Source organism: Nicotiana attenuata, chromosome 3, assembly GCF_001879085.1.
Source record: "Nicotiana attenuata strain UT chromosome 3, NIATTr2, whole genome shotgun sequence".
In the NCBI taxonomy this organism is placed as follows: domain Eukaryota; kingdom Viridiplantae; phylum Streptophyta; class Magnoliopsida; order Solanales; family Solanaceae; genus Nicotiana; species Nicotiana attenuata.
In genome coordinates, this window is record NC_031991.1 from 71,939,732 (window position 1) to 71,954,076 (window position 14,345).

The following is a 14,345-nucleotide window of genomic DNA, read 5'->3' on the forward strand; positions in this document are numbered from 1 at the left end:
ATGTTGTTTTGCAACATAGTGAAATTCAAATATATATATATATATATATATATATATATATATATATATATATTCGATTATTATTTTGAGAGTTGCAATACAATGAAATTCAAAAATAGCCAGTTTTAGGAGCGGTCATTCAAAAATAGCCACAGTTTCAAAGTAATCGAATTTTAGTCACTTTTCATGTAAAGATAAATCTGAACGAAAACACTATTCAAAATCCGGAAAATACTCCAACATAAGTATACTGGAACTCCAATATATTATAATGGAGTTCCAGCATAAGTATAGTGGAACTCCAGCATATTATAATGGAGTTCCAGCATAAGTATACTGGAACTCTAGCATAATATACTTGAGTTCCAGTTTAATATACCTGTCCAGTATAATATGCTGGAAGTTCATACACAGGTGCTCCAATCTCCAGTATATTATGCTGGAACTTTCCGCGTGTTGGAGTTCCAGCATAATATCCTGGAAGTTCATACATAGGTGCACCGATCTCTAGTATATTATGCTGGACCGGTCCCTGTTGCAGCAAAATAGTGACTATTTTTCAATGACTTTACAAATAGTGGCTATTTTTGAATAATCAATTCGAAAACTGGCTAACCCGTTTTATTCTTACATTATACGACCATTCCAGCTGGTTTTTCCGTCAGTTTTGAAGAAGTTGACATTTTACGGAAAAAGTGCTATAATTTAACCCCTTTAAATGTTTAATGTACGCAGATTATCTTGTAGGAAGGAAAATAAACTAGTCCCAAAACCAAGGTGCCATTTGGGTTAAATTTCCTGCGATGGTTAAATAATTTCCACCCTTAAATAACTTGAAACACTGGTTAAGAGAATATTTGGAAAGCCATCTTAGAAATAAATTTGGGTATAATTATACAGTTTAGCATGTTTGTTTGGCCAAGTAATTACTTGATCAGCATGGAATTGGGTGTAATTGGAGGGGTGTAATTATACTCTCCAATTCTCAAGGGGAGATGAGAATTGGTGGTAATTACACTGTGTAATTACAAGGCTGCTTTTTAGTTTTTTTCCTTTTGTTTTTATTTTAATTTATTTTCTTTATTACTTTTTATTTCTATTTTTTTAATTTTTTAATTTTATTTTTACTTTTTAATTTCTTTTGAAATTTTAAAATATATTTTTCTATGTACATTATTTATCTTTTATTTCTCTACCTTTACTTCTTGTGATTCCATATAATTGTATTTTATTTATTATTTATTTTATTATTCTATTTTTTGAAACTACATTTCCTAATATTAGATATAATGAGTTATTAACAAACTTGATATATAATGAGTGATGCAATTAAAGTGAATTTCGTTGTTGAATGTGGTTATAAACTTATTATGTTTCCTAATCTTAAGTTGTAGTGGAACTTACTATTATTATGTTGGACTTGACATATGTTACACTTTTTTCTTTGAATTTTAAAATTGTATTATACTCATGGTTCCAATTTACTTGTTTTAGTAGTATTGGCTCACATTATATGTTGTTCATTTTTTAGTTAGAATTGATAGATTAGTTTTGTCAAACATTTGAATAATGTTATGACTTTATATTTATAAATATTACTTTATTTTATCAAACATGAATTCCATGATATTCTTACAAAACATATATTTTTAGTTATTGTAAGTATCTAAACTAAATATTATTAATTTGAAAAATATATATATAAATTATTTTTACAATATTAGTTATAAACATATAATTACTAATAAATGTATATTCACACAAAAATACCAAATATAATATCATTTATACTTATAAAAATTTATAGACATATATTTATTATATTAACTTTTGATAATTACTTTATTTAAAATTTAATCTAATTGTATAATTACACTTGTGCAACCAAACAGTAAACAGGTCGTTGTAGTTACACAATTACCCGTCCAAACTGACCCTAAAAGTTATCCCCAATCGAGAAGTCTTCAAGTCGGGAGTTCTCAATATAAATATAAAGCTTTACCGCCCTGTAGAAAAAGAGGTCTTAATGTTTAGAACTTATACGTATCTCTTTATTAGTCCACTAAAATCTTACTGTTCATTCTTAAATTGCAGTATCTGTTTTACACTTACACACACCTTGCATTCAAAATAAAGGCTGGGTAAAAAGTAAGTCACAAGGCAAAAACTGACTGAGAATTCACATTACCACGTCTTCAGAGCTCTCCCAACAGTATTAGAAAGAATGGCTTTTCAATTTGGAAAAGAAAAACAGTTGAGCAACTTATAACTCATCCGTCAAGCAGGAAGTGAAGAAAATTTTTAAACCGCCTATACAAGTGAATCTCATTATTCTCTCTCCAATTGTCTGAATGTTTGCATACGGGTGCGGTATTGATATACGCATCCGAAACCAGTCGAGATGAAGACAGTAGACCAGCTGGCCTCACCATTGAGCTTGCCTCTGATAATAATGAGCAGCATTTGCTCCTTTTTCTATCTTGTGCTCTCGAGGGGGTCAAATTTATCAACAACTTAACGTGGCCTCCTTTTCACTCTGCCCATAACAAGAGCGAGGGGCATGTCATCCGCTACTTCAGCCCTCGATATCTGATTGGAACTAGTGCATTCTTGGGTCATTGTCTTTTCCACTCCATCATGACCACCAGATATACAAGATCTGCTAGAGTGATCGTCTGCCACATCCTTACTTTGAGCTATGTCTGGACGCAACTTGGCAACCTTAGCAGAAGAAAATGAACGTCTCTTCGCACGCGATTTAAGGATAAAGGAAGCAAGGGTCATGCAGTCATCTGCTGTTTCACGCAGATTAGTTAAGGAAAACCTACCATCGCACTTCAACTGCTTGCATTTATTTAGCTTGTGACAGCCTGAAGCTTTTAACTGTCTTGCATTTTCATCAGTGCAAACAAAAGCATTCTTTTGAAAATATAATGAGGATTCTTGGGGCCCTATTGTAGAAACATTTTCCCAAACACGGTTCTCACCAACATCGAGATCAGCTGTCCCTTTATCCAAGTGTGGACGAGACAATGGAGGACCCTCAGAGTTAACACAGGAATCATCATATCCACTTGTGGAATGAGGTTTATCCATAATATTCATGGTCTTCCCGCTGTCTTGAACATGTGAATCAACCTCTTCAACAACTGTCATTGACGAAGACAGATTTGGCAAAGATGATGAACTTTCTTGTGAGGCAATAGTTCTCTTTTTCTTCACTAGCGAACTGGTTCTCCTCCTATTCTTGCAGATATTGTTAACTGCAGTAGTAGACTCAACCTTACTGGAAGCAGAAGCCTCTGGAACCATATCATTTGGTGCTAATTTTTTAGTCCTTCTAGGATGCAGTTTAGATGGTCTTTTATTCTTTGTTGAATCATGATAACCCTGTTCAAACGCCTCTTCACCATCTGAAATCCTCTCAATCTCCTGGTCTCTAGAAGATAATGAACTGTTGTTTAGAAGATCAGAAGACTCTGGACCTTCACTTTCCTCCAAATGTCGCCTCTCCAATTCACATAATGCATCACACCTAGGAGCCGAATCATCCCTAGCTGCTCTGGGCCTACAAACAGAAACTAAATCAATCAGTAAAAGCAACAAGCAGCTAAAAACACATTCCTTCCATCTAAAGCTGTGTGTCCAAGACCAGACAAGACTATCTCTGTGCTTTGATATAGCAGTTCATTTAAGAATTAGTATGTAATTTGATTGGTGATCACAAAATATTGCTTGTACCAGCGTTTCAGTAGATCCAAGAAGGTCAAATGGTAGACCAAATAAGTTGCAATAACATCTAAGATAAAAGAATTCATTATCCCCCCCCCCCCCCCCCCCACCCACACACAAAAAAAAACACCTCATTTAAGCAGACAGGAAGCAACATCTATAGCCCGCACAAACTAATTTGGGATTGAGATGTAGGGGAGCTTTGAGTAAAGCACCAAATGAGGCATCAGCCACTTCCAGAAATGTTTCCTATTTGAATACGGATTAACACTGAATTAAATAATCACAATTTTATCACAACACATGTAGCAAAATATTGTTGAATGCATACCTTAGTTTCCTTCTTTTATTCGCAGAAGCAGTTCCACATCCAGCTCTATAACTAAGTTTATGAGTTGGAACTATGTCATTGGGTCTAAGGGCAGGTCTCTCCTCCTCCCTGTCAACGAAGTTGGAAATAAAAGCTTCTCTTCGTATCTTTTTAGCTTCTTGCAACATGGGAACTTCATCTGGAAATAGCACCTTCCATCTCCTGTACGTAGAACAATTGAATAAGAAACAAATCTGGATAGCACCTAGAGTATATTCTAACTTCAAAGCCACAAATAAGACAACATCCTCGCACCAACGAAAAGAATACACAAGCAACACATTCAACCATAACCATAAACGTCCATACCTCCGGCATTGGTTATCAGTGCGTGGAGGAACGCAAGCAGCAACCTTGGACCAGGAATATCCATGTTCATCTATGGCTGATTTTAACTTCAAATCCTCCTCTTCTGTCCACTCATCCAACTTCAAAGAAGGATCTAAGCTATTGACCCATCTGAAACAATAGCAGAAATAAAACTCAAACGATAAGAATGATAACAGCTTTTTCCACCTTAATTGCCGAATCAGACAGATAGTAAATACCTTTCTCTACATTGTACATGAGTCCTCCCTGGTACATATTGAGCTATCTTCTTCCAAATTGGAGCTCGACAAGGCACAGATTGACCTATATTCCTCCAAGATTTAGGGTGAAAGAGCATCACAGCAACTTTCAATCGTTTGTCTTCATCAGCACTCCATTTACCGCACCTTTTCCTTGTTGGATGAAGTGATTTGATCCACCTGGGAGTTTCAAATAAATTCACCAGCTTAACTCAGAGATACATCAGGGAGAACCAAATCGCAAATTGCTTCTAAAACATTGAATAGAAGAAATATGTAAAAAGCAAACTGAAACATGAATAACATTTGGGATTCAGAAGCCTCAGATTTAACTATGCCTTCCCTTCTAATTCTCCTACTCTGAAGATCCTTTGGATGAGATACGTACAACATAAGTATTAGTAATATACAAAACATTGAAGTGTTCGCTTTCCTCCAACCAATAAAACCTTACCTAAAGGTACCTACATAGTCACAGAAGGAATTGTTGTCAATCATTGATGAAACAGCAGAAGACAAATTCAGTTACATAGTGCATGTTTAATTTGTCATGACGCACTTTTAAAGCCGAAGAGAAGCAGTAAATTTATAGATCCTACTCTAGAACCTAGATACTGGACCTACGTAAAAGGTGGTGGCCAATCACAAAACACCAATTCAAAGTTCTACAAAAGTAGTACCGAATACAGAATTATGAAGAAATTATCACTTCTACAGAAGTAGTGTGTATGATGATATAATACATCATGCGAACCATTGAAGTAGCTAGGAAAAAAAGGAATGATACGAAACCACTATGAGGAGAAGACTGACCTATTGGAGCACTGTGTACCTGTCCGGCCCTCAATTACAGAAGCAACAAGCTGCCAGTTACTCTCACCAAAAGTCTCCACAGCAGCACAGAGTTTAATATCCTCCTCCTCTGTCCATTCCCGCCTAAGGATTGAAGCATTCAGACTCCTCTGATAATGTGATAAGCACTGAAACGGAGTCCTACATACTCCTAATGATGCAGAAATATCAATCCAGTTACTCATTTCATTCCGCTGGACAGCATGCAAAAGGGCCTTTTCCTCTAATATATCCCACTCTTCATGTTTAATTAAAGGGTCTTCCCAGTTCAACCACCTGAAGGGATGTAAGAAAGAGGATAAGTGACCATTCAACTAATGATAGCAGAAAAATCAAATTCAAAGCACCTTAAACACTTAACTAATGATAACAGAAGCACCACTAAGAAGGCGCGATTAGGTATGCCCATTAATGCACATATCAATCATAGGACTTGCAGCAGCTAAAACTTTGTTTGGAAGGAGGAGACCACGCAGGATCTCTTAAGGTACATAAGATCGGATTTTAGAATCAGTAAACGTGCAATTATAATGTTACGTTTAAGTGTATGTGGTTATTTCTGTTCATTAAATGCTCATGAGATTCATGGCATATCCATTATATACAATATGTACACTTCCAAAAGGTAATAAATAAACCAAACTTCTCAATGTTTCCGGATCGCAAGACTACATATTAGGGTAGTAAACATCTGACTGTAGTATTGAATATTTAAGATCATTCTGAGACAGTAACGATGTTAAATTAATAGTATATGTATGTTCATGTTTATTGGTATATTCGTACGACTAGTCGCATATCCCTTAAATGTTTAACAAAGCTTATATTCTCATTAAATTAGAAAACCTAACTTGTGATCCTATTCGATCCTTGATCCCATCATTTTTAGGCTCTACTAATCCTGAACTTGGATGATCGACAATTAGGCATGCAGTTCCGACAGCTTGGCTAGTCATAATTCAGCAAATGTTCTCCATAACTTATCATAGGTCAAAAGGACATGATTCCCGATACTCATATTACAATTAATAGGAACAGCAAAAATCAAATTTTTAATATAATTTTCCATATACAAGAATGCATAGAACTGGACAGATGCCCAGCAGCAATATTCTGATTCAAGTATGAAACGCTACCTATGCGAAGAAGGTATATAACTATTTTATAAAGGGAAAAAAGGTACTTTAAATCTACCTCGATTGACATTCAGCACCAGAACGACCAGGAATATACATGGCAGCTACTTGATCCCAATTGACCTTGGGTAGAAATAACCTCATGGTCTCAGGGGTAATCACAACGTCCCTGATTGAGGCAATAAGGCCATCAAGATCACCAGATTCTCCGGAACGTCCATCCTCATTACTGCAAAAAAGTTTGATAAGACTAAATGGTCCCATAAGAGCAAATTGGTAGCAAACATGGCGCATTTTCCAGAAACAAGGTAAATAAGAACAATCAGTCAAGTTCCAAATCACAAATTTTTCAAAAGAAATTCCACTTGTTAGGGTATGTTCATTTCTCCGGACACTTTCTAGTTTCCAGTTATTGATGAGAGTATTTCAATATTTTGAATAGATCTTATTGATAAAACCAGTCATAACCAAATGCCCTCATGTTCCAACGTCCAAACTTCAACTTCAAATCTAATGATATATAATGAAGGGTGGGGAAAAAGTAGAAGAGAGAACTGAGTAAGAATTAGGTCCAGCATCAATGAATATTCTTCAAACCAACCTGCATACCATTTGTAATTAACTAAGAATGATAATCCCCAATCACCATAGCATTTTTTATCTCCATACAGGAAGCCAAGTTGGTAGTGAATAAGAGAACAGCACAAAGAGAAAGGATGGAGATGAAGGGCTCCGAGTGGCAGAACAACACTCTAAGACTGGGGAGAAGAGAGTGAAAGTCAAACATTTGACAACATTAAGCTCTACTGGTTGAGTTGAAGAAACCTAAGACAATCCTCTAGAACGGTACAAAAGAAAATTAAGTTTCAAAAAATATTAACTTCACTTCTTGGACACATGATTTTCTAATCCTGCTATATAGAGACTTTCAGTATAACATCACCTTCAAAACACTACTTTATTAGAAAAGCATTTGCACATGTAAATTTCTTTATAAAAATCTGATAATCTCATGCTGTCAAACAGCCAATCCTAATATTCAGATTTTAAGCTAAACGTGTAAAATTAAAGAACTGACATTATCTCTTCTCACGCAAATAATCAAAATATATAGATATAAAAGGACCACAAATTATTGCATTGGTGCTGGCACCAACAATTAGAAATATCCACTTCAAACTTAAAAGACAGAGATATAAGGCATCCAGTCTCTTTATAGTTACCACCCAATAAGGACCACTAAGATAAACATCAACAATAATACTAAAGATATCAACTTTTATCCAAGTGCTATCACCCGCTACACTTGCTCAAAGTTGTTGAAAGTTAAAAGAATTCTCCTTTTTTTTTTTACAACCAATTCAACAAGAGTTTTCTCTCTTCTATTTTCAGTTTTCACAAAATTGCAAGTAAAAAGGGAAATTGAAATTGGAAATTTAGGTGAAAGAAAGGATTAGAATTACATATTATTTGGGTAACATATGATCCTCGTATAAAGGCTGGAAAAGGCTGGAAAAGAATAATTGTGAATAAGTTGCAACCACATATTCCAATCCATACAAATAAGGAAAGTCATATATTTGAATACTATGATCAGTCAATCAAATAATTGTGAATAAGTTGGAACCATATATTCCAATCCATACAAATAAGGAAAGTCATATATTTGAATATAATGATTAGTCAATCAACTTTAATCTTATCGGCTTGATGAATTAAAGTTTGATGATACATACAAGCATCGTCCAAAAGCATTGAGAAAACAGGATATCACTGAGAGACAAGGTTTATATAAAGTTGACAGTATTAGAACTCAGGGTTGTTGGTCGTTTTTGTCCCTGTGAAAGATCATGGATATGTGCATGCAAGTGCTGTATGAGCAAGAATCTTAATTAGAAAGAAGTGTTTCCTCATTAACATATCCTCTGCAGGGAGAAATGTACCTTAGTAGATCCACAGAGCGTTGAAGCAGCATCTCTTGAAATTGTTGTTTCACTCCTTTTGCAAGATTCTCTCTCTCTTCTTTAGACCACTCCTTACGACTCAATGAGACAGCAAAATGTGTCAATGCCTCCCTAACGCTAGCAACATGAGAATTCTCGGGAGGTCCATAATGTATTGCAGATAACTTCTTTCCCTGGTTAAGAACAAATTTAGGAACAGAAGATTACATATAAATGTATCCCATACAATTATCTTTTTTAAGTACAACTTGTATCACATATAATAACACCATCGTTTGTGATTGAGGCGTTATTATTATTGTTGTCTTAATGGATAATTTCAAGCTTTCAGAAGATGCAATCCATTTTTTGTACATATTAAACAAGATACAATACTGATATACCAGTAAAAAAAACAGATAAAATATTCATATAAAAGAACTTTAAAATAAGTTATACATGATACGATCAATCAGCTAGAATGAGAAAACAAAGGAAGGTAAGGCTGTCAGTGTCCAACAAGCAATTAATTACCACAGACAAGTTGAAAAAACAGGCAATTGATGACATATTTGGCACCATGTCACCAGAAAAACAAATTTTGACAATGAAAATGCTGCTCAACTGTGTCAATAGTCATCAATTAGAGCCATGGAAACAGACTATATGCAACGTAGACAAGGTGGCAAACGTCCAATCCCCAAGTGGGTAGACAACAGACATATTAAATCACAGTACAGTTAGTTTTCATATTTTTTTCTTGAAGGCATTGCACAAAAATCACTAGCACTTTCTCTCTCCTTGAGAAGATACAACTTAAATAACCTAATACTTAAACAAATAAGATTAACAAACACTGAATTCTCCTGAACATATCAACATCCATTTTTACAATCCATAGTCTTAAAATACACCAAGACATAAACTAACAGGTTTCAACAATACAAATTACATCACGCCATTCTCGTATATATCATAAACAATTTATATTAAGCTGTTCAGATTAGACCATTAAGTAAAATTTCGCCCATCAATCCAAATCTAGTTGAGAAAAAAGCAATTAATTGATGTTTTCACTTTTTACAGCACTTAACACGTCAAATTACTCTTCCATTCTTGTATATTCATGTTGTCCCACGCAAAGTAATCTTTTGACAACAACTTAAGAACCTCGTACAGTTTTGTTTTTATATTCTCTGGCCTAAAAGAATGAGCAAATAAGCAAAAAACAAACTGACACGATAAGACACATAAATGAACCCGGCATCTCATGTCATGTGCTCATGTGTTCCTTATCCTAAATTAGTCCATTCAGGCAGCAACATGAGGTGGAACTAACCGAAGTAATAATTAATCAAGCTTGCAATTAATTGGCAGATTGTAATGCTGACCTTTGAACTGCACTTTTGTTTTGGCAAAGAAATTAACTGGACACGTGCATCTCTTTTCTGTGACAAGGCCCGCCCCATTCTCTTTCTGCTAGCGATCTGAAAGCCTTTAAGGATCTTCACCCGTTCCTTCAATTTTTTCAACTCTTCCATTCTTGCTTCAATCTGCATCATTTTATCCCGGATAATTTTCTGACAAGACCTATTCTTCTTGATGGCCTCAACAAATGCCTGTGCTGATTTTGGGAAGCAAAAAGAATTAACTGACACTGCTGTGTTTTCAGCACCGGAATCATGCCACTCAATGAGATTCTGAGAACTAGCAATTTCATTACTGCATCCATCAGAAATCTGTATGGTTCCATCTACACAAGCGGGAAACCCTTCCCCAGCATTAGTTCTCTCTACAAAGAAATTATTGGAAGATTCCTTTTCCGAGGTAATGTTAGTGACACCAACCTGCTCAAAGTTATTCAAAGGACTCTCCTTTCTTCCCTTTCCAGAATCTGTATAAATTATACGATAGTAACCAAAAAAAAAAAAGATAATACTTAGTAGCAAATAAGAAATACATAAAAGATAAAGGATTTAAGTTGTATGCACCATTTTAACCACATTACCCGTTAATGCTTATCAACAGATTTACCTATACTTGCCTAATAAGTGACCTAATTGTGCAAAATACTTTTCTTTTTACATAGTCAGTGCATAGAACTTAAACTCAAAGATCAAACATTCTTGATATCCAACAGACGAGTAAAAAAAAATCATCTTTTGCAATGTAGACACTAATCATGACAAAATACTTTTAACACTAGTTCGGTTCATATTAAATAGGAGTACTAGCAATGAGTATAGACTTATATTTATAATTCTAAGCAGACGAATGAGGGCAGAAAATCTAAATCAACAAACAGAAATAATCTACCGTCATTGTAGGCCGCAAAGCGGCGCTGAATAGCACGTAGGGTTTCGAAATCATCGTCGTCATCGTCACCCTCCGAGCCAGGAGGAGGAAGCGAGCACAACGGTTTTAGAGTTAGAGGCTCACGAAGCTCTGTCGATAGGGCGAATCGCTCTTGTATGCTACGAACCAACTCGATGTCATCGTCTACGTCATCAACGTCTGTACCGGAGGGGGTTACGTCGTCCGCACCGGTGACGTGGCCACCGCCGATATCGCCGGTGGAACATGAAGGTTGGAGGTCGTCAGTTTCCTTGCCGGCGAGAAGGCAAGCTTTCTTAAGGGCTTTCATGTCCTCTTGAAAGCCGTCATCGGAATCGCTGCCGGAGAAATCATCATCGTCGTCGAAAGCCATTAGGAATTAGGGATTCAGGTAATCCGAGGGATTGGGAATGTAGTGTTAGGGCTTTAAATTCAAGAATTGTTAAGTTGAATGCAGATGGCGGTAACAACTACTGTTCGGAATGTTGGAGACTAAATGGACCAGAAAAGTGTGCCAAAATTTGGGCTCAATATCAGAGAGCCCACAAACTTCCTTAAATAGAATCTATTCGATAAGTGGGCCTACAATCTTGAAACCTCAGCCCTGTAATCGATATATGAAGTGGGCTTAGAGTAACTTCGGCAGCCTCTTTATTTGTAAAAGTTGCGTGGGGTAGCCACTTTTTAAAGTGGTATTTACTTTTTATCCAGTATTTTTAATGCTGGGCAAAATTAGCCACTGATCTATTAAAATTAATATGAAAAGACGGTGTTACCCTTTCTTCTATCTCTTGACCCCGCCTTGCCCAGCACATTTTTTCTTCGCTTCAGTGTCAAAAGTCTTTGCTCTTTGTTCCTTTTCTCCTCCTCGAGATCGACCAGGTGAGCTCATCTCACTAGCCAACCCAGTTCCCTCTCTCCCTCTTTCTTGGGGATTAGGTGACGGACTATACAATTCAACATCGATAAATGAGAGATACTGCACTCTTAAGAAATCTCAAGCTTTTCTATCTGGTTTGCTACTTGGTTTGTCGTTTATGTTTTCTTTGGTCTAGAACAGACTCTAAAGTAGAGTCTTAATTAGTAGCAATTAAAAAAAGAAATAAGGTAAACAAGAGATTTTAATTAAGAACCAGAAGTTTCCTAAATTTCAAAATGAAAGTTAAGGACAATAGGTCCTAAACTTACAGTTACAAGTTCAAAAGTTAAGGACAATAGGGCCTGAAGTCCTGAACTTAGACTAACAAGCTCAAAAGTTAAGGACAATAGGTCCTGAACTTAGGCTAAGAAGCTCAAAAGTTAAGGACAATAGGTCCTGAACTTAGACTAAAAAGCTCAAAAATTAAGGACAATAGGTCTCGAACTTAGACTAACAAGCTCAAAAGTTAAAGACACTTAGTCCTGAACTTAAAGTTACAAGTTCAAAAGTTAAGGACACTTGGTCCTAAACTTAGACTAACAAGCTCAAATATTAAGGACAATAGGTCCTGAAGTTAGACTTACAAGTTCAAAAGTTAAGGACAAGTAGTCCTTAACTTAGAGTTACAAGCACAGAACTTAAGGATAGGTGGTCCTGAACTTCGAGTCCAAATTCAAAGTTAAGGACATGTAGTCCTGAAGTCCTGAACTTAGAGTTGCAAGTTCAAAAGTTAAGGACACTTGATCCTGAACTTTTATGAGCAGAAGGGTGTTTTCGTCTGGGCAGGTAAAGTTTATTAAAGCAGTGGCTAAAGACTAAAAACAATTTAAATAGTGGCTTAAAAGTAAATACATATGTTATTAGTGGCTAACCGCGCACTTGAAAGCTTTTGACAAAGTTAGCTGCTCGGCAAAAACTATAAATAGCTGTCTAGCCCACAATTGCACGTTACAATTTGGCGATGGATCGCCACTTCTCTGGCATTCATTTATTGACTCTCCTTCTTGCACTAAGCAATTTCTTCAATCGGATTATTGTGTCCGTTGGAAAGTTTTGATTGTACTTTTTTTTTTTTTTTTTTTTTGTGAAATTGAAGAAATCATGAGTTTCCCAAAGAAGAGTACGAGTTTCTGAAGGAGATCGAAATTGGCCCTCAAAATCTAGGTTGTTATGTCAATGGCACCTGGAAAGCTAGTGGCTCCGTCATCTCCAATGTTATAGCCTGTTTGGCCAAGTGGGAGAAATCAACTTATTTTGAGAAGTGATTTTTTTAAAAGTGCTTTTGAAGAAAGTACTTTTGGAGAGAAGCAGTTTGTGTTTGGTTAATTACTCTGAAAAGCACTTTTGAGCAATAATTTGTGTTTGGCCAAGCTTTTCATAAAGTGCTTTTATGTATCAAATTACGAATAAGGACATGAATATATTTACTTTATAGTTAATATTATAAGTAAATAAATTATCTCAAAAATTTGTTATTACATGCAATAATTAAATCTTTTCATTTTATTTAAGTAAAATATGGAAATAAAATTAAAAAGTACTTAATTCTTTTAATATAAGTTAAATATATTAAAAATCATTCAACAAATATAAAAGCATCCACCGCTAAAGTCACTATATATTAGAAAGTTATCCTAAAAATAAGAAGAAATATTTATACATTAATATCTAAGTATTAGATTTAACAGTTATTTTGGTATATACTATATTTTGTTAAAGGCATTTTTGGTAAGAAGAAAAGTCAAAACTGCTTCTGCTTCTTCCCAAAAGCACTTTTTTTCCTCAAAAAAGCTTGGCCAAGCAACCTCAAGTTAGGGAAAAAAAGCACTTTTGACCTCTTGAGAAGCTTGGCCAAACAGGCTATTAGTCCCGCCAACAACCAGGTTCTTAATTTTTAACGATTTTAAGTTCTTTTTTTTAATATTTAAATTGTACTACTGGTTAATTTAAAATTATTTTTGTGGATACAGACTATTGCTGAAGTTGTAGAAGCTTCTCCCTAATATTATGAGGAAGGCATGCAAGCTTGCTCCGAAGCGGCAAAGATAATTTGGTTCAAAATTCACCTGCTAAAGTAGCCGTTATGATCTTGATGAGGAAGGTTTTATTCTCCTTAGTTTCTGCCGCCAGAAAGGATCCTAAAAATCCTTTTCTTTGTAACATCTTTCTTTTATGTGTATTATTAAGGAACAATTGTAGTTTGGTTTAGAACAAATATCTGGTATACAGTTTTAAATAATTTGATTTCAGGCCCACCATTACTATATATTTACATGGATATTTATGTATTTCTTTCGGTGAAAATAAATTTGAATATTAATATATTATAAAATATATACAAAATAGACTGTCACTATACAATTTATATACAATAGACTGTCACTATACAAAATAGACTGTTATTGTACAAAAAATACTAAATAGACTGTCATTATACAAAATAGATTATCACCATACAAAATATATACTAAATAGATTGACACTATACAA

The 14,345-nt window shown here is 35.1% G+C and overlaps 1 protein-coding gene across 1 annotated transcript; it reads right to left on the reverse strand.

The window, feature by feature from the left end:
* Positions 2,063-11,395, reverse strand: LOC109224094. Its single transcript, XM_019388677.1, has 9 exons — positions 10,919-11,395; positions 9,994-10,496; positions 8,603-8,796; positions 6,718-6,888; positions 5,485-5,799; positions 4,651-4,851; positions 4,412-4,561; positions 4,064-4,264; positions 2,063-3,568 (listed from the first exon to the last, which is right to left on the reverse strand). Exons 1-9 carry the CDS (start codon positions 11,307-11,309, stop codon positions 2,515-2,517), a joined length of 3,180 nt encoding a protein of 1,059 aa, XP_019244222.1. The 5' UTR covers positions 11,310-11,395; the 3' UTR covers positions 2,063-2,514.